The sequence below is a fragment of the Aegilops tauschii genome, chromosome 1, assembly GCF_002575655.3.
Source record: "Aegilops tauschii subsp. strangulata cultivar AL8/78 chromosome 1, Aet v6.0, whole genome shotgun sequence".
NCBI lineage: Eukaryota > Viridiplantae > Streptophyta > Magnoliopsida > Poales > Poaceae > Aegilops > Aegilops tauschii.
In genome coordinates, this window is record NC_053035.3 from 492,852,527 (window position 1) to 492,878,204 (window position 25,678).

At 44.2% G+C, this 25,678-nt stretch overlaps 1 protein-coding gene across 2 annotated transcripts; it reads left to right on the forward strand.

Annotated features, from left to right (window-relative positions):
* Positions 1-2,181: 2,181 nt before the first annotated feature.
* Positions 2,182-7,161, forward strand: LOC109740285 (uncharacterized). Of its 2 annotated transcripts, XM_020299323.3 has the most exons (9): positions 2,182-2,401; positions 2,486-3,031; positions 3,117-3,199; positions 3,734-4,087; positions 4,545-4,799; positions 4,878-5,120; positions 5,204-5,425; positions 6,251-6,815; positions 6,891-7,161. In XM_020299323.3, the coding sequence occupies exons 1-9, from the start codon at positions 2,260-2,262 to the stop codon at positions 7,094-7,096; spliced, it is 2,616 nt and encodes an 871-aa protein (XP_020154912.1). In that variant the 5' UTR covers positions 2,182-2,259; the 3' UTR covers positions 7,097-7,161. The 2 variants fall into 2 exon arrangements, with proteins under 2 accessions (XP_020154912.1, XP_073358571.1); XM_073502470.1 differs by lacking the exon at positions 4,545-4,799.
* Positions 7,162-25,678: the final 18,517 nt, after the last annotated feature.

Consider the following 25,678-nt stretch of genomic DNA (forward strand, 5'->3'; position numbering starts at 1 on the left):
TAAACTGTGCGAGTTAGGTCCGGATAAACGGAACTCTTAACGATAACATTAGCTTGTCAAAATCACCTTTCAATTAGCAGATCTTCTGGTGAGTTCAATACCCAAGGTCACCTATGGGAAAAAAGGTAGAAACTATCTACATCTTCGGATCAAAGATAATCACCTTCTTCCTTGTTAACATCAAAACGAGGGAAAACCGGTGGATGCGAAAGCCCCAGGTGGACACCTTAGTCATCCTTTCTCCCAAGAGGTGGATGGATGCTGAACAGAAATGACTCGTTGCTTTGTTGTCCGCCTCTTTGTTTTTCTCACGTCGTTCACTGAAAAAGTAAGTTCAAGTGTAGTTCAAAATGAATCGAGCGCCGAGTTCCTTATTTTTTACCACACGTCAAAACCTTGCCCCCCTATATATACGTCCACGGACAGTGCCTGGTCACCCGTCATATCTTAGACATTGCAACCATAGTCCTCATTTTTTATCCCCATCACCATACAACTACATGCAACGCCTATTTCATCTACGTACATAGACTATCTACTCGTCTCCGGATATGTCAACGACCTCACTGTTGGAGTCGTCGGCATCATGGTCATTGGCGAGGGGGCGAAGCTCCGGCTCGTCGAAGAGTTGTCACGCTTAATGGAGTCGAGGATAGCCTGCTACTCCATCGCCTCATCCGCTTGGGCAAGCTCAAACTTTCCTGGGACTATGGTCTACTCCGACGCCGGATCCGCCTCGCCTTCCTCCTCTTCTTCGTCCGACACCTCCAACTCTTCCATCTCCTCATGCTCCATGCGTTGCCGCCTCCTCCTCCGGAGAGTTTGGAGGTAGGCCGACCACAATACGAGTGGCACGCCGTACACCATGGCAGTTGGCTGACGACAAGGTCTGGTCAGTTTGGTGCGTGAGGTCGCGAAGGCGACGAGGACAATAGGGAGAGGGAGCAAATGTGGGCAGCTAGGGGTGAGGCTCGTCGTCCGGCTTTAAATAGCCAGTTTGGCCTCTTAGGCAGTGCGCCGGAGCCGCGAGATGAATGCAGGCAGTGAGCTCCCGTCGGTCTGATGGGGTTCCGCGTGGGTCCCACCCATCAATCTAACATGACGGATGCTATATCCATCCCACATATGAGCTGTGTATAGGGGGTGCCGGGCAACCCGAACGTATAGAGTTGGTTTGAGGGGTTCGGTTGGGTGGAATTTTTTTGACCGGGCCGTTATGACTATATATGCGGAGTCCAGTTCTAAATGCACTTACCTTGCTCAGGTACAAGATGAGGCATCCCGAATGATAAAGCACCGTCCCAGGGCAGGGCCGGAGAGCATTCACTGATATTCATGCGAATACCAAAATCTGAGCTAGAAAATCCGGAGCAACTAATCAAAGAGCACTCATTCGGGAGCCTCCACAAGGGTTGCTTGGGGTGGACTAAGAGCGCGCCACTTGGCGCACTCTTAGTCGCCCCCACGTGGTGCGCTATGGGCGCTTCCTCTGATTTTTATTTTAATTTTTCCACACATGTTTTTGGCTTTTTAGATGATTTTTTTGTTTCCCACCGGTGTTTCTTAGCTTTTGGACAAAAGAAAAATTTCAAAAAAAAAAATGTTGCCCGAAAAAACGCGTTTCCTTATTTTTTATTCCGCAAGAGGCACAGATTTGCTTCCGCGAGAGACAAAGGTTTGCTTCCGCGAGTGCCCCTCGGAAACGGAAAAAGCACGTTCTCTTTTTGTCCTTCCACGAGAGGCACGTGCCTCTCGGAAGCGAAAAAACATTTTTTTTCGTGAGAGGCATTGTGGTGCCTCTTTCGGAAAGAAAAAAAAAAATATGTGCTACCGATTCCGTTTTTTCATCCGGTTTTTTCGCAAAAAGAAGTTCGTCAAAACCTATCAACATAGGATCTAGTTTTGAAGATCTCAACGCGAGGAATCCAATGATGAGAACGGTTTGAGATTTGGATCACACGGTTTAAGATATAAAATGTTTTGAATAAATGGATTTACGAAAGAAGGGAAAATTGACCTTTGCAAAGAGTGCTTCTTAATTTCGTAAAAATCTAGTATACGTAAATGTATTCAGTTTACCATCTGCACAAGGCTATATTTGAGCCCACAGCCTGCTCTTCAGCCCAGTAGCCCACAGCCCACAGCACGCGAACGAAATTTGAGTATTCTGGTTGTCTTCAATCCCGTATCCAAAGTTCCAGGGGCAGCGCGCGCGGGAAACCCCCACCAAACCCACCGCACAAGCGCGCGCTCGCCAAAATGCCGCCGCCGCCGCCGCCGCGGCAGGACTTCCCGGCGTTCCCTTTCGCGCCGTACCCGATCCAGTCGGAGTTCATGTCCTTCCTCTACAGCGCGCTCTCCTCCGGGCCCCGCGCCCTCGCCCTCCTCGAAAGCCCCACCGGTAAGCTCTGCTCTGCCGCCTTCCCCTCATCCTCCGGCCTCGCGAGCCACCACTAACGATTCAGCCTCCCCCGCGTCGCCGCAGGCACCGGAAAGACCCTCAGCATCATCTGCAGCGCGCTCCAGTGGCTCCTCGACCACCGCGACGCCGCCCCCGAGCGGGCCAATGGCTCCGGCCCCGCTGCTGCCGGCGGCGAAGACGACGACGAGCCCGACTGGATGCGGGATTTCACACCGCTGCCGCCCAAGAAGGGCGTCAGGAAGAAGTCGGAGACTCACCCCCGGAGGAGGCAGGGGACGAGGAAGGTGGGGGGTTCGGAGAAATCCGAGGGGACCGGGGAGAACGACGGCGAGGAGGAGTTCTTGCTTGACGAGTACGAGAGTGATGGCGAGGAGGGCACAAGGCCGCATGCTGCCGGGAAGCGGCCACATTGTGGCGGTGGTGGTGGTAGCAGTAGTAGTGAGAGCGAGGACGAAGAGGAAGAAGAGGAGGCGACTCCCAAGGTGTATTTCACTAGCCGCACGCATTCGCAGCTCTCGCAGTTTGTCCGGGAGCTCAAGAGGACGGATTTCTCCGGGAAGCTCAGGACAGTGTGCTTGGGGTCCAGAAAGAGCTTGTGTATTAACATGGGTGAGTGGATCATGTGGTTATCTTTGTTCTTCTAATTTTGGGGCTGGGATTGTGTTTACTTGATCTGTGGTGCGTTTGCTTGCAGATGTTCAGAAGCTGGGGAGCGCAAACCGGATCAACGAGAGGTGCTTGGAACTGCAAAAGAACAAGAAGAGCAGCAAAATCAAGGCATGGTTCAATTACGTCAATTTGATTTGCAATGCTCAGCTGTTCTGTTAGATAGTATTATCTTGGACTTCTGCACCCAAATTTGGCTCCTTCTTGCATGTTTAGGGCCTGGCATGCTCATGAGGCATGATTAATATTGTTTCCCGGCTGTAATTTCTTCCAAGATTTCGAACTGAACTTTGGTTTTGTCAGTTTTCGGTGGAAATATAACTAGACATGCACTGAGTTGTTTTTTCACATACCTGCTTTCAGTTTGCCAGTGACCATCTTTTGTCTTTTATTTCCCACATAGGCTGATTGCACAGGAAAGCGTATGGTTATCACTTATCATACTTGTATGTGCTGGGTTGTTAAATACTACTACCTCTGTCTCATAATTAATATAAGACGTTTTTTGACACTATCATAGGTTGTTAAATACCACACTTCAGTAATGTTTTTTTACACTACGGAGTAGTAAATACCATTAGTATGCTGTCAATTGTTAACTTTTGTTGTTAATAACTAGTAATTTTTGCGGCTGTAAATGTTCAGGTCGAGGGTGATAACAAAAAAGGGCACCGAACAAAGACCTCCTGTGGGTGCCCAATGTTAAGAAACAGAAGTCTTCAGAAACAGTTCAGGAGTGAAGTGTCTGACCATGGTGCATTAGACATTGAGGATTTGGCACAAATTGGAAGGAAGGTTGGAACATGTCCGTACTACGGTGCACGTGACATGGTCCGCTCAGCTGACCTTGTAGTACTTCCTTACCAGTCTTTGTTGCTGAAGTCTGCTAGAGAATCACTTGGCCTTAATCTGAAGAACAGTGTTGTCATCATAGATGAGGCTCACAACTTAGCAGACTCCCTCACTAGCATGTACAACTCAAAGGTCACATCTTCTCAGGTTAGTCTTCCTCATAATTGACCTGCCCCTGGCAGTATCATGAGTCATAACGATGTTTTTGTTCTGAGTTCTAGATCCCTAACATCTGTTGGAAACTGGATTGTGACGCATCTCATTCCGCACACTATGCAGACTTAGTCTGACTGTACAGTTGTACTCTATCTTCATAATTTTGTTCACTCTGCACTTTTGATAATGTTTTCCAAGATCCGAACATAGAGGTGCTGTAAGTAGGTTTACCATATAAGGAGACATAACCAAAGAGTGGTTTCTGGTATAGAGCTTGACTTTACTCAGTTGTGTTGTTCTGGCAGACAACAGGATAGTAAAAATGATATTTATCGGTGCATTTTTAAAATTCCGCTTTACTAAGCAAAATATAGTTAGCAAATGAACTGAGACTGTTTGCTTCCAGTTGTGGAAACTAACTTAATTTTCTGATTCTCATTTTCGTTAGTTGAGGGCAGTTCTTTCCCATCTGGAGGCATATCTCAATAGATTTCAGAATGTTCTGGGAGCTGGAAATCGACGTTACATCCAGACCTTGACAGTTCTAACACGGTCGTTCCTACGATGTTTGATAAGTAATGAAGATTGTTCCTCCGCTGTGACCTCTTTGACTATAAATAAGTTCTTATTCTCACTTGATATCGATAACATAAACATAGTAAAACTTTGTCAGTATCTGAAGGAAAGCAATATAATCCACAAGGTGAAATATTTCTTCCACTACATTTCCATTCAGTCTTGTTGTGTCTAGAACCTATATGAATCGACTGTTGGTATCCAGGTTAGTGGATATGCCAACAAATTATTTTTCACCGAAAATGGTGCGGGCGATTTGAATCATGGGCAGCAACATGGTGAAGGAAGCAGTATAACAAGCTTTCAGGCTTTGGCTGACTTTTTACGCTCTCTACTGTACTGCAATGATGATGGAAGAATCATAGTTGCACGGCACAAGCCTGGTGGACACTCTGAAGATGCATATATCAAATTTGTGATGCTTTGTGCAGAGAAAACATTTTCTGAGGTGATGTACCTTGCTCCATATGTTGCTTGGAGACAAGAGTTGTCCTATTTCACATGCGTATTTATAAATCTTTCCTCTTGCAGGTTACAGATGACGCACATGCTGTTATTATGGCCGGTGGAACCCTCCAGCCTATTGAAGAAACAAGGCTGCGCTTGTTTCCAGGCTTATTGCCTAGTGATATAAAATTCTTCTCGTGCAACCACATTGTCCCCCCTGAGAGTATTCTTCCTATAGCTGTTACATGTGGGCCCTCAGGCAAGAAATTTGATTTCAGCCACAGCTCAAGGAGCTCTCCTACCATGGTATGTATACCTCGAGTCATTTCTCCTTTACTCTCTAATGTTTGCTGAGAATGCCATTTATTAGTTTATCCTGCAATGGGCACTGCTTGTGCTTTCTGATATACCAATGTGTCACATACCGTTGCCGCTCGGCGATTGCCGTAACATGAGGAAATAAGGATTGCTTGTGGGGAGCAACCAGACCTGAAGGAGACGGGGACTGGGAGGAGATGAACAGAGACAGAGGAGAAGTCTTCAGTTCTTCGTTTTCTTCCTGCCCCTACCGGTTGCCTTCCCGTGTGCCTTTATCCTTCTTGCTCCAAGGCTTGAGTAGCTGGGTCAATCCACGTACAGCAGCCCAAGCACAAGTGCGGTCCAGGGAGGACATAGGATGTTACAGAATGCATAAATATTTTTAACAAAATAATTAGGGCCTAATGTTTATTTTCGTACTCATTGTGTCATTTGTCTATAGAAGTAATCCAGGATTGTACAATGCGTTAAAGTATATGTGCATCTTCTAATCCATGCTGTTAGAACTTGCTAAATACATATGCTTAATTGTCCTGGTTTATTTGGTTGTAATCTCTACTATTTCATTATGAAATGTAAATGCTAGCCTTTTAAATGACTGCATGAATTGCTGTGTGCAAACTCTTTACCAACAGCTAATTTCTGTTCACTCTCTGTCAAAAAAACACACAGCTAAGTTCTGTTCTATGAAAGATACCATCGTAACTCATACTAGTTTATAATCTGCTCTTGTGTTAATCATCTTTTTGGTAATATTGCTCTACTCAAATGCATGCTATTTTTGTGCCTATTCTTATCTGCCTACCTTTGCAGATCGAAGAGCTTGGACGTTTTCTTTGCAATATAGTGACAATAGTACCAGAGGGAATAGTAATGTTTTTCTCTTCCTATGATTATGAAAAACAAGTTTATGATGCATGGATGGCTTCAGGCACAATTTCTAAGATTTCTAAGAAGAAGCACGTGTTCAGAGAGCCAAGAAGCAGTGTGGATGTCGAGATGATACTCAACAAATACAAGGAGGCAATTCAATCCTGCTGCAGCAAAGGTTCAGGAGACACGAGTGTCAACGGGGCACTTTTAATGGCTGTTGTCGGTGGGAAGATCTCTGAAGGCATAAACTTCAGTGATGGTATGGGTCGTTGTGTTGTGATGGTTGGATTGCCTTATCCAAGTCCAGATGATATGGAACTGATGGAGACAATAAAACACATTGGAAACTATTCTTCTACCTCATCTGTGGCTGGAGATGACGAGTCCTTGAGCAGAGACGATGAATGCAAGGTTGAGCCTGGTTTTGGTATACTAAGGAAGAGTGGTAAAAGTGGTCAAGAGTACTATGAAAACTTATGCATGAAAGCTGTAAATCAGTGTATCGGTAAGCTGCTGTGCCATCTTAACATTTATGATTTTTTGGCTCTAGTTGTTAAATGATGAAGAAATTTGCTTGCAGGCAGAGCAATCAGGCATGTAAATGACTATGCTGCAATGCTGTTGGTTGACTCGCGTTACTCACACACCTCATCAGGCAGGGGTTTCTCTTGCCCCGTTGAAAAGCTACCCCAGTGGATCAAGACACGACTGACTTGCGGTCAAAACTATGGGGAAGTTCATAGATTGTTGCTTCAGTTTTTCAAAATCAACAAACAAATACATTGAAATATTACAGATGTAATATTGCTACATTTAATGAAGCCAAGCATGTACACATAGGTTTGCGTATACGTGATGCATTTTTGTTTGGCTGATATCAGTGCAATGCGATGACCAACCGTTCAAAGGTTGAGTTAGCACTTGAAATCACATGTTATCGGTGGCTGATATCAGTTACCGAAGGTATGTGCACCCCTGTTATTTTCCACACCCAGATCCGAGGAGCACCACACCCCAGTTCTTATATTCAACAAATTAAAGGAAACTCGATAATCTGCTGCCTAGCACGGTCATCGATCTCATTTAATCATATATTAGAAGCGTTTGGCGTGCTTTGCTGCTCAACCTGGGCCATGTTTTTTTTCTCAAGGCTACATGGCCTTCATTTTCCCCAGATTTTCTTGTTGCAGCGAGTTGTTGAAATACTCAGATTTGTTGGTATTTTTCGGGAGGTGCTCTGCACCCTTTTCTTAGTTATTTGTATGGCAGGTATGCAGAGCAATCTTCAAATCATTCAAAAAATAAGTTATTCGTATTTTTTTGCAGTATACCTTACCATGTATCCCATATGATTGAATCCTTTTGTTGTTGAGATAGTGGTAGTGGCTGATGTGTTCAGTGTTCTATGACAAAAAACCTTTGTTGTCATTTCTTTGCCACATTTGATAAGAATTTGCAAGTCAACTAAAACAATAAGATAGTTTTCAAGGAGAAAAACAGTAAGATATAGCTTGCGAGAAATTACACTTTGAGAGGACATCAGTTTACACTGCTGTATTCTAGTGAGTACAATAGGGGCTGAAAAGTCGGAAGTGTTGTACTACTCTGTGATGTACAATATTTTTTTTAAAGTAGGGGGGGGGGGATTAAAAAAATCAGACTTTCTTGTGAAATACATTATTGAATGTTTTACCATAAACGATAACTGGGGTTAACGGTTACAAAACGATAAACAGTGTTTAACGGTTACAAAACAGTAACTGGGGTTTTAAACCCAGGTGAAACGGTGAGGAGTCCATCTGAGCCGTTGAACATGTCTTGGGCATTTTCTTCTCATTTGCACCGTTGGATAACTGAACTTCTGGGATGTCTGCACCATCTTCAGTAAGCTCTTGGTTCACGTCCTGACAATGCCGCCGCCATGACGACCGCCTTGTCCTCGAGGCGAAAAAGTTTATGACCAAGGAATGTCTTGTTTAGGAAGGCTGCATCTTCCCAAGTTGCATCATCGGGTGCCAAGCTTTCCCACTATACTAGACATTGCCTCACTGGTGTTTTGTTCCTTTGTATGACTCTTCGGTCTAAAACTGCCACTGGAATGGTCTTGACATATCCTTTTGGAGTCACTAGTGGGACGTGTGGTAATGGAACAGCTTGATGGCCTATGTGCTTCTTCAGTTGACTGATATGAAACACTGGATGTATATTGTTGCCCTCTGGAAGATGTAATTTGTAAGAGACTTCTCCAATCTTCTCCAGGCACATAGAACTTAGATCTTAGCTTGAGAGATCCTCTTAATCCAAAAGCATTTTGCCCGTACGGCTGAATTTTCAGAAATACCATGTCTCCTATTTCCAATTGTCTCTCTGTCCTTTTTCTATCAGCAAAATGTTTGAACCTGCTTTGAGCGTGCTCTAAATTTGCTTTCAATATTTGTATCATGTGTTCTCTTTCAGAAATTGTTAGGGTTGCTTCTCGAGATAAAGGTTGTTCTACAGCAAATTCCCCAATTTGTGGAGGTTTGTAACCATATAAAGCTTGAAAGGGAGTGCATTTCAGAGAAGAGTGGTAGCTGGTGTTGTGCCATAACTCTGCCAGTGGAAGCCGCTTCAACCACTTCTTTGGTTCTTGACACACCATGCCCCTCAAATAAGCTTCTAGACACTTGTTCACTTGTTCTGTCGGGCCATCTGTTTGGGGATGATATGCAGTGTTGAACCTGATCTTGACTCCAAATTCCTTGAACAATTCCTGGTATAAAGCATTCGTAAAGATTGTGTCTCTGTCAGACACATTACAAATAAGAGGCCCATGAAGTTTAATCACATTGTCCATTAATGTTTCAAACACTGTTTGGATTGTGTAAGGATGAGCCAGTGGTAAAAAGTGAGCGTATTTTGCCAGCCTGTCCACTACCATCAAGATTACCTCTTTGCCCTGAGAATTTGGCAAAGCCGTGATGAAATCCATTGTAATATGGGACCATGCCATGTCAGGAACAGGGAGAGGTTGTAGTAACCCAGGAGGATGGATATGTTCTACCTTGTTGAGCTGACATACAGGGCACTGTTTGACAATGTTTCAATATCTTTCTTCACGTTTGGCCAGTAAAAAACTTTCTTGATTCTGTAGTAAGTTGCTTTAATTCCAGAGTGCCCCCCTAGTGCAGAAGAGTGAAAAGTCTGTAACAGTTGTTGTCTGAAGTCAGTGCTAGCTCCCACTTAAATACTGTTTTTGTACTTTAACAGACCATTATGAGTGGAAAACTTTGGATTTTTCTCAGTATCTGTAGCTACTTTCTTCAAAATTTTGTCAGTATCCTGGTCACTATGATAGCTTTTCATTACATCCTCAGTCCAAATTGGAACTACCATAGTTATACTGTTGCACTGCATATGCTGCACATTATCTCTTCTGGACAATGCATCAGCCACTGTGTTTTCTTCTCCTTTCTTATACTCAATGGTATAATCATATTCCAACAGTTTGAGCAGCAGCTTGTGTTGAACCCCTTCAGTTAATCTCTGGGTAGTCATATATTTCAGAGACAGTTGATCTATTTTTTATGATTAAAAGATTTCCCCACACATAGTGTCTCCACTTCTTAAGTGCTTCCAGAATGGCCATTGCTTCCTTTTCATAGATAGATTGGGCTGCAGATTTGGGTCCCAAACTTTTGCTAAGAAAAGCAATTGGTCTGTCTTTTTGCATGAGCACAACTCCAATACCTTTAGCATAAGCATCAGCTTCAATTGTGAAGGGTATAGTGAAATCTGGGAGTGCCAATACAGGACAGCTGGTCATGGTGTGTTTTAGTGTTTGAAAAGCTTTGCTTTGTTCAGGTCCCCATTGAAAATCATCTTTTCTAAGCATTTCATGAAGTGGTCCACAGATCTGTCCATAATTCTTCACAAATCTACTGTAATAACCAGTCAGTCCTAGAAATCCTCTTAACTTTGTGACATTTTCAGATTCTGGCCAGTCTCTTACTGCTTGAATCTTGCTAGGATCAGTAGAAACTCCCTTGTTTGGTATGATATGACCCAAATAAGCTACTTGATCTGTGGCAAAGGTGCACTTGGACAACTTCACATACAATTCATGTTTCCTCAACACAGCAAAAGTTCTCTCCAGGTGTGTGTAATGTTGTTCCATGGATTTGCTGAAGACCAACATATCATCAAAGAGCACCAGTATAAACTTCTCTTTTTCTGGTTCATTGATTTCATCATACATAGTGTTCATAAGGCCCTAAAAGGTACCTGGACCACAGGACAACCCAAATGGAACTACTGTGTATTCATAATGGCCCATGCGAGTTCTGAAAGCAGTTTTTGGGATATCTTCTATGGCCATCCTGATCTGATGGTATCCAGATCTAAGATCCAGCCTAGAGAACACTTTAGCCCCATGTAATTCATCTAAAAGATCTTCAATGATGGACATTGGAAATTTATTTTTCACAGTAATTGCATTCAATTCTCTGTAGTCCACACATAACCTCCACCCCCATCTTTCTTTCTGACCATAATAGCAGGCGATGAGAAGGGACTAAAAGTTTCTTGGATTTCCCCTTTTTTGATCAACTGCTTAATGATCTCTTCCATAGCAGCTTTCTCATAATGAGGTACTCTATAAGGTCTCAAGTTTTGTGGTTTTGCTCCTTCCTGTAATATGATCTTATGATCACAATCTCTTCTTGGAGGAAGTGTTTGTGACTCTACAAATATATCAGCAAATTTCTGTAGTAATGGTTGCAGTGCCACTGGTGGTGGAGTATGATCTTTGTTATTTTCTATTTCTTTCTCATGGATCTACAGAATAGATCCCATCACACCTTTTTGTAGCAGTTTTTCCATCCTGACTACTGAAATAATACACTTTTTCTAAGGAATGGTATGATCAAATAATGTCACTGGCTACCCCTGCTTTGTGACAATCAGAATTCTTTCTACTAGATCCAAACAGATAGGACTGTACTGGTATATCCAATCAGCACCTAAAATGATGTCATAAGACTGTAGATCTAGAACTTTAAAGCTGCTACAGAAAGTGTGACCCTGCACTTTGAAATCTATAGGTGGTACTTTGGATAAGGACATGAGTTTGCCTCCTCGAGCAAGAGTGACTTTTTTGGGTTGCATTGGTTGTTGGTGGCAGTTACTTTTAATAGCAAATTATGTGCTTATAAAAGTGTCTGAAGAACCACTGTCAAAGAGTGATGTGGCCTTCCTTGCAATTTCTATGATCAAGGAGAAAGTATTTGGACCTGGAGTTCCCTCTGCTGCATTTTTTGATATGTGCATTGCTTGTGCAGGTTTCTCTACAGTGTTATTACTGTTTTTCTCTTTGTTTGGAGTGTTTGGAGCTGTTTGATAAGCTTGTTCAGGTCCAGTGCTATCTTTTGTATTGTCACTGTCCTCATCCTCATCGAATTCTTGTAAATTGTGCAGTGTTTTGCCAGTTTTCACTTGTGTTGCCTTGTCCATGGTTCTCTGCAGTACCAGCATGCTCTAGCATCTTTAGGAAAGGGAACATTATACTTTTCCTAGGTGGGAACTTGCACTTGTAACGAATTTGAAGGACTTCTGTAGGAAGAAGGGTAGTTTCTAGGTTTGTAAACCGGTGGACTCTGGATTTTTCTCGCAGCTGTAGCTTTCTCATATACTTTAGCATACAAATATGCTTCAATTATCCCAGTAGATCTTGTAGCCCTTCTATTTCAACTCTCAGATCTGCTACTTCTTTCTCCACTCTGTCCATTGTGATCTGAATTTTTTCTCTTGTGTTTGCCATTGCTTTTGTTGAAACTGTCTACCAGCACTTGCGCCCGCAGACCAAGAACTCGACCGCTGCGACGCCTTGGCGCATGGATCTCTGCAGAAACCAGAATTTTACCACCAGGAGAGTGTCTCCCAGCAACCATTTCGGCCTTAGAGATCTGCGCCCGAATTTCACCGCCAGCTCCTCACCTCCACCGGAAAACACCACCGCCGCGAACAGGAAGGGACGGGAGGGATTTTATGACAGATCCCAACCTCCTTCTCTCCTCTGCCCGATTCGCCGCCTTCCGCCATCACCGAGAATTCAACCGGCGCTCTGATACCTTTGTGAGGGTCAATTCAACAGGAATTTGATGGATCCACTCGAATTACTCAAGAACAGGGGCAGAGTTATTGAAGATAAAATCTGGTAGGTCGCAAGGACGGAGACCCCATCTTGCAGTATGATATATAGGGTTGTATCTAGCAAATGGAATATTCGATATTACAACTTGCCCGACTCACGCCTCCGCGGATGCTTTAAGCAACAGTCCAGCTCACCGCAGTAAAACAATTGTAGCGATCCAACCTCAGATGGTCAAATCTCTGTGCTTAAGTGTCATCCCTGAAACGGTAATGCTGACACACACATTACTCGAATGGATTTATAACAGAGTAGCAATCACACACTTATTTCATCGACAGTCTCAAGAGAGAACTTATTACAATAAATATGGCTTAAGGCCATCTAAATAAGATAACAACGGAAGACTTGGTAGATAAAGTGAGTCCATCAACTCCAACGGCATAGCTGAGAGCACGACAACGACCTAGCGCACCTTACTCTTCGTCCGAAAAGTCTGCATCATGATATGTTGCAGCCCGAAACGGGTCAGCACATGGAATATGCTGGCAATATAACACAGTAGAGCAATGAACAAGATAAATGCTATCACTACATGCATATATGGCTGGTGGAGGCTCTATGGTTATAATGTTTTGCGAAAAGCCAATTTTCCACTACAACAAAGGAATATATTTTATTTAACTATCATGGTAGTTGAAACATTGAGTATGGTACCCCCATCTCAATCCCAATTAAAAAGTAGTTAACAACCCAACAAATTAATTTAGAGTGATGAGATCAACATGACAATTCAAGAACCAGATAGTCAAGATGTCCATAACCGGGGACACGGCTAACCATGATTAGTTTGTACACTCTGCAGAGGTTTGCACACTTTTCCCCACAAGACTCAATCTTCTCCGTTGGATTTCTCGCACTACATGGTGTTTGAGAAACGGATGACCGAGACACAGTCTTTTCGAAGCATTAGCTCTTTACTCTGGGTAGACAGTTGCACCTACTTTCCCCTACATCTGCTAGCCTACCACTGAAAGAGGACATGCAACATACTCAACTATGCTAGAGCCCATAATAGCTTGTGGCTGCACACGGAAGTTTCTAGCATGAATAATTTTATGATCCCTTTGAGCCTGGGTGGCGAACCAAAAAGGACAACACTGGTATATCCCCAGGTGCCCGCAACCAATCCATCCAGATGTGTATTTAAGTAGCCACCTTAAGTTAACCATTAATTAACAATCTCACATCTGTCATGGATACACTCAAACCCAATCCACGTCTATGAGCATAGCATGACAATATAAGCATAACGTAGAAGTAACTCCCAAGGGTTTGATAATAAAAGGGTAATAGGTTCTACCTCATCATCTACTTCCCAGTACCCACATGTTAATCACATCCTAATCATGCAATGTTTGAGGATTGTAACTAATGCATAAAAACTGGGTAATAAAGGGGTATGATCAATGTGTTACTTGCCTTGCTGACGATCCGCAAACCCTAGAGACTCGTAGTAGCACGCTTCGCACTCCGGAAATTCTATCGCAAACAAACAATAGCATACATAAGCACTCAAGCATAGATGCAAGGGTAAAATTCAAATAAGAAGATTGAATCTGAAAGTCCAACTGAAGAGATTTGATTTGCAAAAAGAATCGGTCAAAACGGAGCTACGGAACTGAAACTACGATCAAAAGAACTTCGAATTCAAATCTGCTTGAAACCAAATTTTAAATTATCAAAATCATGTTCAAGTTGATTAAACAGAAAGAGGGGTTCGAGACGAAGATTTTGGCGTTGGTTTCACTAGATTTGGACTAACGGTTAAGAAACGGTGAGGGTTTGAAGATCAGGAGCTAATCTGCGATAAAAATAATCGCGGATAGGTCCCTGGCAGAAAAAGAAAATAAAAAGAAAAGATTAACGAACGAACGTTTGCTGTCTGAACCTAACCGGCGAACAACGTTCGTTAAAACGAACGAACGGACGGACGTCCGCTAAATAAAATAACCGACGAAAAACCGATCTAAGAAAATAAACCGGAAAACTAAAAAAAAACGGGGTTTAACCGAAGAAAAACTGACCGGTCAACGGGCGGGGTCAACGGCGGTGGTTCCGGCGAGATCCGGCGCGGCGGCGGCGCAGGTGGCGCGGGACTGGGGGTGGGGTGGCGACGGCGGTCGTCGGCGTCGGCGAAGCGGGCGGCGGAGGAGCGGCGGCTTTGGCTTGGGGTCCCAGGGGGCCCCGAGCTCGGCTTTTAAGGGGGAGGAGGCGGCGCCTTGCGGGACGGGGCACGCCCTCGGGAGGCGTGTCCGAGGCGGACACGGCCGGCGGCGGGGCGGACTCCCGCTGCGGGGGTTGGCGGCGGCGCGTGCGGTTGGGCCGGCTCGGCTGGGCCTTCGGCCCAGTTGGGCGAAGATTTTTTTTAAAAGATTTTCGCCGAGAGAAATCCTAAATAAATAAAAATAAAAATCTAAAAATGCCAAAACAAATTTTCACCGTCTAAATAAAAAATTTAGAACTTAGTGAACATTTTCTTGGCCTAAAATGCAATTTTTTAAAAAATGCATATTTTTCTAATTCAAATAAAAATAGCAATATCCAAATAAAATTATTTATTTGATTTTAACATTTTTCCTCCAATATTTCATTTATTTTTTGGAGAAGTCATATCATCTCCTCTCTTTTATTTTTAATATGAAATATTTTTGGAGAGAAAAATAAATAAAACCAAAATGATCCTCTTTTCAATATTTGAGAAAATTCAAATATGAAATTAATAAAATCCCCAACTCTCTCCGTGGGTCCTTGAGCTGCTTAGGATTTTTATGACCTATGTATAACATTCCAAATTGAAAATTTCGGATGTTACAAACCTACCCCCTTAAGATGAATCTCGTCCTCGAGATTTGGGTTGGCTAGAAAATAGGTGTGGGTGATCTTTCCGTAAATCATCCTCTCGTCCCCAGGTGGCTTCATCCTCGGTATGGTGGCTCCACTGAACTTTGCAAAACTTGATAACCTTGCTGCGTGTAACTCTGCTGGCAAACTCGAGAATCTTTACTGGTTTCTCCTCATAGGTCAGATCACTATCCAACTGAATTGCTTCCAGGGGCACTCTGTCTCTCAGAGGAATATCGGCCATCTCGTCATGGCACTTCTTCAACTGGGAAATGTGAAACACATCATGAACTCCTGACAGTCCTTCAGGTAACTCCAACTTGTAGGCCGCCTCTCCCATACGTTCCAAAACTCGGTATAGTCATACAAATCTCGGGGCTAACTTTCCCTTAACTCCAAAACGTTGAACTCCTCGCAGAGGTGACACACGAAGATATGCTCTGTCTCTGATTTCATATACTACCTCCTTGCGTTTTGAGTCTGCATAACTCTTCTTCCTGGACTGAGCTACCTTCAGTCTATCCCGAATCAGCTTAACCTTCTCTTCAGACTCTTTGATCAAATCCGGCCCAAACAACTGACGATCTCCAACTTCTTCCCACATCAACGGTGTTCTGCACCTCCTTCCATACAAAGCTTCGAAAGGTGCCATCTTCAAACTGGCTTGGTAACTGTTGTTGTATGAGAATTCCGCGTAGGGCAAATTGTCATCCCAACTAGATCTATAATCTAGTGCACAAGCTCTCAGCATGTCCTCCAGAATCTGATTGACTCTTTCGGTCTGTCCATCTGTCTGCGGATGAAAGGCTGTACTGAACTCTAGCCTGGTACCCAAAGTTTGGTGCAACTGGTGCCAAAACTTTGAAGTAAACTGTGTTCCTCTATCTGATACGATGGTCCTCGGAACTCCGTGCAGACATACGATCCTGGTCATATATATCTTGGCCAACTTTGCACTTGTATAGGTGGTCTTTACTGGGATAAAGTGAGCCACTTTGGTCAAACGATCCACTACTACCCGGATGGAATCATATCCCGCTCGGATCCTGGGTAATCCGGTGATAAAATCCATGCCAAGCTTATCCCACTTCCATTCGGGTATCGGCATCCGCTGCAGCAATCCTGCTGGCTTCTGATGTTCTGCTTTCACTCTCTGACATATATCACATATGGCTACATACTCGGCAATATCCTTCTTCATACCAGTCCACCAGAAACTGTAACATCCCAAATTTTTAATTTGGAATGTTATACATTAGATCATCATTGCATATCATATTTTATTGCATTTTGGCTTGATCCTAGAAATTCTACGCAACTCAAGGACCCACGGAGAGAGTTGGGGATTTCGTTATTTTCATATTTGAGTTTTCTCAAATTTTGAAAAGAGGATCGTTTGATTTTAATTATTTCTCTTCGAATATTTCTTTTTATGAAAATAAAAGAGAGGGGATAAAATGACTTCCCCAAAATAAAGAAATATTGGAGATTTAATATTAAAATCAAATAAGATTTTATTCGGAGTTTTTATCGCTATTTTATTTGAATTAGGAAAATATGCGTTTTTCAAAATTGCATTAGAGGCTCAAATAAATGTTCACCTTGTGCGGTAGATATTTAGAGGACGGGAAACATTTATTTCAGGATTTTTGGAGTTCGTTTAGTATTTCTTTTATTCTTTTTTCCTGAGCGGGATTATTTAAACCGACCTAACCGGGCCGTCTCCGACTTGGACACTAGCCCGGCCGGCCCTTTAAAGCAGCGGAGGCCCGAGCCAGTGCCACCCCACCCAAAACCCTAGCCCCGCCTCGAAACCCGCGCCATCACCGCCGCCAGCGCCGCACGCCGCCGGTCCCGCTCGCCGCCGCCGCCGTTGCCGCCGCCGCCGCACGCCGCCGCCAGCGCCGCCGCCGCCGGACGCCGCCTCGCCGCCGCCGCCACCAACCCCGCCGCCGACGAGGTAGCCGCCGCCGCCGGTTTTCGTGAGAAAACCGATCGGTTTTTTTTAAACCATAGATCTCCTTTTTTTCTGTTAGATCGGTTTTTCTTCCGGTTTAGTTATTTAGCGAACGCCTGTTCGTACGTTCGTTTTAACGAACGGTTTTCACCCGTTGACCGCAGACGGCGAACGTTCGTTCGTTAGCCTGTTCGTCAGTTTTCTTTTTCCAGGGTTTTTCCGCGATTATTTTCGATCGCGATTTCTGACCCGATTTTCGTTCTAGTTTAACTTTTCGCTCGTTTATCGGAATCAGGCGATTCAAGCGCCTAGATCTTCGTCTCGAAGCCCTTTTCTGTTTAACCAACTTGAACAAGATTTTGCTGCTGTAAAATTTGACTTTAGTCCAGATTAGTAATCGGATCTTGTTTCTTTCGTAGTTTGAGTTTCGTTGCTTTGTTTGATTTGATTCTTTTTGCAAACCGGAGTTCTTAAGTTGAACTTTCTGGTTAGATCTCTTATTTGAGTTTTACCCGTGCTTCTAGTTGAGTGCTTATTGTATGCTTGTTTGTTTGCGATAGAGTACCCGGAGTGCGAAGCGTGCTACTACGAGTCTCTAGGTTTCACGGATCATCAGCAAGGCAAGTAACACCTTGATCATACCTCTTTACTACCCAGTTTTATTGAATTAGATCAATCCTCAAACAATTGCATGGTTAGGATTTGATTAAATTGTGGGTTTTGGGAAGTAGATGAGGTAGTACCTATTCACCTGTTTATTATCAAACCTATGGGAGTTACTTCTACGTTGCTTATATTGCTATGCTATGCTCGTAGACGTGGTTTGGGTTTGAGTGTATTCATGACAGATGTGAGTTTGTTAATTAATGGTTCAACTTAAGGTGGCAACTTAAATACACATCTGGGCGGATTGCTTGTGGGCACCTGGAGAATCCAGTGTTGTCCTAGGATATCCCGGAGGACCCGTGTGATCATCCTACGGTCCGCCACCCAGGCTCAAAGGGACCATAAGATTATTCATGCTAGAAACTTCCGTGTGCAGCCACAAGCCATTATGGGCTCTGTCCTAGTTGATTAAGTTGCGTGAAGCTCTTGAAGAGGTAGACTAGCAGATGTAGTGGGTTGTAGGTGGTAATGTCTATCCAGAGTAGAGAGTTAATGCTTCTGAAAGACCGTCTCTCGGTCATCCGTTTCTCAAACACCATGTAGTGCGAGAAATCCAACGGAGGAGATCGAGTCTTGTGGGGAAAAGTCCGCAAACCTCTGAAGAGTGTATAAACTAATCATGATTAGCCGTGTACCCGGTTATGGACATCTTGAGTATCTGGTTCTTGGATTATCATGTGGATCTCAACACTCTATTTAATATAATTTGATTGGGTTTAATGATGATGCTTAATTGGGATTGAGTTTGAGGAACCTTCTCAATGTTTAACAACTACCATGATAGTTAAATAAAATTTATTCCTTTGTTGTAGGGAAAAATTGGCTTTTCGCAAACATATTAACCATACATCCTTCACCAGCCATATATGCATGTAGAGATAGCATTATTTTGTTCATTACTCTCTTGTGTTACATTGCCATCATATTCCATGTGCTGACCCGTTTTTGGGCTGCAACGTTCATGTTGCAGACTTTTCAGACGACGAGTAAGGTGCCTTAGGTCGTGGTCTTTCACTCAGTGATGCCGTTGGAGTTGATGGACTCGCTTTATCTTCCAAGTCTTCCGCTGTTATCGTATTAGATGGCCTTAAGCCATATTTATTGTAATAAGTTCTCTTTTGAGACATTTGATGTAATAAGTGTGTGATTGGTACTCTGTTATAAATCCTCAAGTACTGTGCGTGTCAGCATTACCGATCCAGGGATGACACTGATGCACAGAGATCAGACTGTTTGAGGTCTGGTCGCTAAAAGATGGCATCAGAGCACACGCTGACTGTAGGACACGACCACTAAGCAAAAACCCTAGATCACTGCTTTCTTCTCATTTCTGACTCCTCTCCATTTTCTACTCTTTAGGATGGCGGATGCAAGGAACAAGTTTGCACAACCGGATGAAGACACACCTTTTGGACGACACTTGAAGGAAGTCACTAGGTACCTGAACATCGGAATACCAAGCTTCACCGGGACTTACAACGCCACTTTACCAGAAGAGGAGCGCTGGATGATTCAAGTTCAAGTTCCAGGAAGGACGTTCATGCCGGTCACTGAGCCCATAGAGTTTTCCTTTGACGCACCCACCTGGAGTCTAGGCAAAAGCATGGCAGCCCACATCACCATGGGACGCATTGGAGAAGTCTACCACAAGGATCTCAAGGATACTATCTACCAGATTTGTGGGCGCCGAGATGAGCAATGGGAGATGATCAGTACCAGGAAGGATAGATCTATTGCAGCTTTCATCCAGGAGTTAAACCAACACATTCATCGCCAGGAGAATCAGATGTGCGCAGGCATGATGGATCTGAAGAAGGCAATGACCAGGATCACAGAACTGGAGGAAGAACTCAAGGCTACTCGCGAAGATTATGAGGAGGAAATCGTCGTACTAGTGGAGAAGAATGACGACCTGACAAGGAAGCTGGGAGTATTCATGGGAGACCCCGCACCAGGAGGAGAAGATGATGATTCCACTTGCCCGGAGAACTACATCATCATCGACGACACCGACTCGGACCCTGACGATAGCGATGATGATTTTGTTGATGAAGCTGGAGCAGATATTATGGAGTCTTCCACCGATCAATTTTTCTAGTCGACCACCATATCAGTAGCAGTATTTCCCCATGTTTATAGTATAGTCCGAGCACTTTTGTGACGACAGTTAGACCGATTGTATGCCCTTGTTTGAATTGATTGAAGTGATATGATTGTGTTTGTCTCATGTGCATATGGGTAGTGTTTTCCTCCTAGACCTCATTCTATTCTGTTTTCTCACCTTTTCTAAACCCAGCAGATGCCTCCGAGACACGACAATGGATTTGCTTTCCCGCCGGAGCTCACTCAGTTGATCCAGCAGCAGAATGCATTGATGCAAATACTAGTCCAGAATCAGAATCAGGGGAACAACAACAACAACCCACCACCACCACCACCCGTTGATCACTTAGCCCGTTTTCTAAGGCTGAATCCGCCGGTGTTCTCCAGTAGCACCGAGCCGATAGTTGTAGATGATTGGCTCCGCAAGATTGGAAGGGAGTTGACCACTGCAGGATGCACATATGTGGAGAGAGTGCGTTTTGCCGCACATCAGCTTGATGGACCCGCAACATCATGGTGGGAGAATTTCACAACCACTTACCCCATTGACACTGTTACATGGGACCAGTTTTAGCAAGCTTTTCGCACTGCCCATGTATTAGCAGGAGCTATGGCCATGAATAAGCGCGAGTTTCGCAACTTACGCCAAGGAGGACGCACCGTTGGCCAGTATGTGGATGACTTTAGTAAGCTAGCACGTTATGCCCCAGATGACGTTGCTACGTATGCAGCTAAACAGGAGAAGTTTCGGGAAGGACTAAATGATGAGCTGAGCATGCAGTTGATGGTGGCAAATTTTAATAACTACCAGGAGTTGGTAGATAGAGCTCTCATGATTGAAGGGAAGCAGCAGCAGATTGACAACTGCAAGAGGAAGTATGGACAAGGGAAGTACAATTCTGGAGCTCAACAGAGACCCCGTTTTACCCCGAACTCGGGAGGACCCCTTCAACATAACCATGGAGGTCACAATCACAATTGAGGGATGTCGCACAACCATAGTAGCTCCAAGAACGGGAATGGTAATGGAGGAAGCAACGGACAGAACCGTTCCAACCCAGCAATGCCCGCCAAGAAGGATCTAAGTCACATTACTTGTTTCAAGTGCGGGACGAATGGACATTATGCCACGGAGTGTTCTGAAGCAAAGAATGGAGATGTCAATGGAAGCTCTGGGAAGAAGCCCAACCCTTTCAACAGGGGACAAGTGAACCACGTTAGCGTGGAGGAGGTTGAAGCGCAACCCGATGTAGTAATAGGTAAGTTTTTGGTTAAGTCATTTAGTGCAATCGTTCTTTTTTATACTGGTGCATCGCATTCATACATATCAAGGGGATTTGTGGATAAGTTTAAACTGCCAACCCAAGCCCTTAGGTCACCCATGTTAGTAACCTCGCCAGGAGCAGAGTATATGGCTAGCCTATGGTGTGATTGGTTACCATTAAGGATTGGTAACTACCTGTTCCCTCGGACCTAATAGTATTGGAGTCACAAGGACTGGATGTAATATTAGGCATGGATCGGTTATCGAAGTATGGAGGGAACATTGATTGCGCCAGTAAGTCGATTTTTCTTACCACCCCAGAAGGAAGAAGGATCAAGTATGTATCACGGCATGTGCCGAGTAGGACTCAAGTGAATTCCTTATCAGGAGTTGTACAGGAGGAAGTACCAGTGGTGAAGGATTTCCCGGATGTATTTCCAGAAGAGTTGCCAGGCATGCCACCGGATAGAGACATTGAGTTTTTGATCGAGCTTTTGCCAGGCACAGGGCAAATATCGAAGAGACCGTACAGGATGCCCGCTAAGGATTTAGAGGAAATTAAGAAGCAGATTAAGGAGTTACTGGATAAGGGCTATACTCGCCCAAGTTCGTCACCTTGGGGATTACCAGTACTTCTAGTGGAGAAGAAGGATGGATCGTTGAGGATGGTTGTTGATTATCGAGGATTGAATGAGGTGACGATCAAGAACAAGTACCCACTGCCGATGATCAATGATTTGTTTGACCAGCTGCAAGGAGCTAAGGTGTTTTCCAAGATCGATCTGCGATCAGGTTACCACCAGCTGAAGATTCGAGAGTAGGATATACCTAAGACAGCTTTTACCACAAGGTACGGGCTATATGAGTATACCGTTATGTCATTTGGTCTGACTAACGCACCTGCCTATTTTATGAACATGATGAACAAAGTGTTTATGGAGTTTTTGGATAAGTTCGTCGTGGTGTTCATTGATGATATTCTAGTTTACTCGAAGAATGAAGAGGAACATAAAGAGCATTTGCGTCTGGTACTTGGGAAGCTCAGAGAACATCAGTTATATGCCAAGTTCAGCAAATGTGAGTTTTGGTTGAAGGAAGTTGGATTCCTCGGACATGTTATATCCGGAGAAGGAATAGCAGTAGACCCTACCAAGGTTGTCACTGTGACAAATTGGGAATCACCCACGTCAGTTGGAGAGATCCGGAGTTTTCTTGGACTCGCAGGATACTACCGGAGGTTCATTGAGAATTTCTCGAAGATTGCAAAGCCCGTGATGGAGTTGTTGAAGAAGGACACCAAGTTCAAATGGACTGAGGAGTGTGAGACCAATTTTCAGGAGTTGAAGAAACGCTTGGTTATAGCTCCAGTGTTGATTCTTCCAGATCAACGCAAGGATTACCAGGCGTATTGCGACGCTTGTCGTCGAGGAATTGGAGCAGTGCTTATGCAGGAGGGAAGAGTTGTTTCATATGCCTCCCGACAGCTTAAACCCCATGAGTTGAATTATGCTACACATGATTTGGAGTTAGCAGCTGTAGTGCATGCGTTGAAGACGTGGAGACACTTTCTCATCGGAAACCATTGTGAGTACACGGATCACAAGAGTTTGAAGTACATCTTCACGCAGAAGGAGTTGAATCTCAGGCAGAGGAGATGGTTAGAGCTCATTAAGGATTATGATATGAAGTTGCATTGCCATCGCGGAAAGGCTAACGTAGTAGCTGATGCGTTGAGCCGCAAGAGTCATGTCAATACACTCATGACCGGAGGATTACCCAAGGAGTTAGCGGAGGATCTTCGTGAACTATGTCTATAAATAGTTCCGAGAGGTTATGTAGCAGCATTGGAGATTCAGTCCACCTTGATGGATAAGATCAGGGAAGCTCAGAAGACGAACAAGGAGATTGCCGAGATAAAGGAAAGAATGAGCAAAGGAAAAGCTAAGGGATTTCGTGAGGATGAGCACGATACCCTATGGTTTGAGGACCGCGTTTATGTGCCTAATGATCCAGAGATCAGGAAGTTGATTCTGCAAGAGGCCCATGATTCGCCGTATTCGATTCACCCAGGAAATACCAAGATGTATCTAGATTTGAAGGATAGTTTCTGGTGGACCGGAAGGAAGAAGGACATTGCGGAGTATGTAACAGTTTGTGATGTATGTCAGAGAGTGAAGGCAGAACATCAGAAGGCAGCTGGATTGCTACAACCATTGCCGATACCCGAATGGAAGTGGGATAAACTAGGCATGGACTTTATCACGGGATTACCCAGGACTCGTTCAGGCTATGACTCGATATGGGTTGTAGTCGATCGTTTGACGAAGGTAGCTCATTTCATCCCAGTGAAGACCACTTACACCAGTGCTAAGTTGGCAAAGATATACATGACCAGGATCGTATGTCTGCATGGAGTTTCGAGGACCATTGTATCAGATAGAGGAACCCAGTTTACCTCCAAGTTTTGGAATCAGTTTCATGACACTTTGGGAACCAGGCTAGAGTTCAGTACAACTTTTCACCCGCAGACAGATGGACAGACTGAGAGAGTCAATCAGATTCTGGAGGACATGTTGAGAGCTTGTGCGCTAGACTATGGATCTAGTTGGGACGACAATTTGCCTTATGCAGAGTTCTCTTACAACAACAGCTATCAAGCCAGTCTGAAGATGGCCCCTTTCGAAGCATTGTACGGAAGGAGGTGCAGGACACCATTGTTGTGGGATGAAGTTGGAGATCGCCAGTTGTTTGGACCAGATTTGATTAAAGAGTCTGAAGAGAAGGTTAAGTTGATATGCGATAGACTCAAGGTAGCCCAGTCCAGGCAGAAGAGCTATGTGGATTCTAAACGCAAGGAGACCGTTTACGAAGTCGGAGACAGAGTGTATCTTCGTGTATCACCACTTCGAGGAGTGAAGCGTTTTGGAGTTAAGGGAAAGTTAGCCCCGAGATTTGTAGGACCTTACCGTGTTTTGGAACGTATGGGAGAAGTTGCTTACAAGTTGGAATTGCTTGAAGGATTGTCAGGAGTTCACGATGTGTTCCATGTTTCCCAGTTGAAGAAGTGACACACAGAGATGGCCGATATTCCTCTGAGAGATACAGTGCCACTGGAAGCGATTCAGTTGGATAGTGATTTGACATATGAGGAGAAACCAGTCAAGATTCTTGAGTTTGCCAGCCGAGTCACACGCAGTAAGGTTATCAAGTTCTGCAAAGTTCAGTGGAGCCACCATACCGAGGATGAAGCCACCTGGGAACGAGAGGAAGACCTATGGAAAGATCACCCTCACCTATTTTCTAGCCAACCCGAATCTCGAGGGAGAGATTCATCTTAAGGGGGTTAGGTTTGTAACATCCCAAATTTTCAATTTGGAATGTTATACATTAGATCATCATTGCATATCATATTTTATTGCATTTTGGCTTGATCCTAGAAATTCTACGCAACTCAAGGACCCATAGAGAGAGTTGGGGATTTCGTTATTTTCATATTTGAGTTTTCTCAAATTTTGAAAAGAGGATCGTTTGATTTTAATTATTTTCTCTTCGAATATTTCTTTTTATGAAAATAAAAGTGAGGGGATAAAATGACTTCCCCAAAATAAAGAAATGTTGGAGATTTAATATTAAAATCAAATAAGATTTTATTCGGAGTTTTTATTGCTATTTTATTTGAATTAGGAAAAATATGTGTTTTTCAAAATTGCATTAGAGGCTCAAATAAATGTTCACCTTGTGCGGTAGATTTTTAGAGGACGGGAAAATTTATTTCAGGATTTTTGGAGTCCGTTTAATATTTCTTTTATTCCTTTTTCTGAGCGGAATTATTAAAAAAAAGGAACCGACCTAACCGGGCCGTGTCCGACCTGGAGGCCGGCCCTTTAAAGCTGCGGAGGCCCGAGCCAGCGCCACCCCACCCAAAACCCTAGCCCCGCCTCGAAACCCGCGCCGCCGCCGCCGCCAGCGCCGCACGCCGCCGCCGCCGGTCCCGCTCGCCGCCGCCAGCGCCGCCGCCGCCGGACGCCGCCGCCGCCCGACCCCGCCGCCGGAGCCGCTCGCCGCCGCCGCCACCAACCCCGCCGCCGACGAGGTAGCCGCCGCCGCCAGTTTTCGCGAGAAAACCGATCGGTTTTTTTTAAACCATAGATCTCATTTTTTTCTGTTAGATCGTTTTTTCTTCCGGTTTAGTAATTTAGCGAACGCCCGTTCGTACGTTTGTTTTAATGAACGATTTTCACCCGTTAACCGCGGACAGCGAACGTTCGTTCGTTAGCCTGTTCGCCAGTTTTCTTTTTCCAGGGTTTTTCCGCGATTATTTTCGATCGCGATTTCTGACCCGATTTT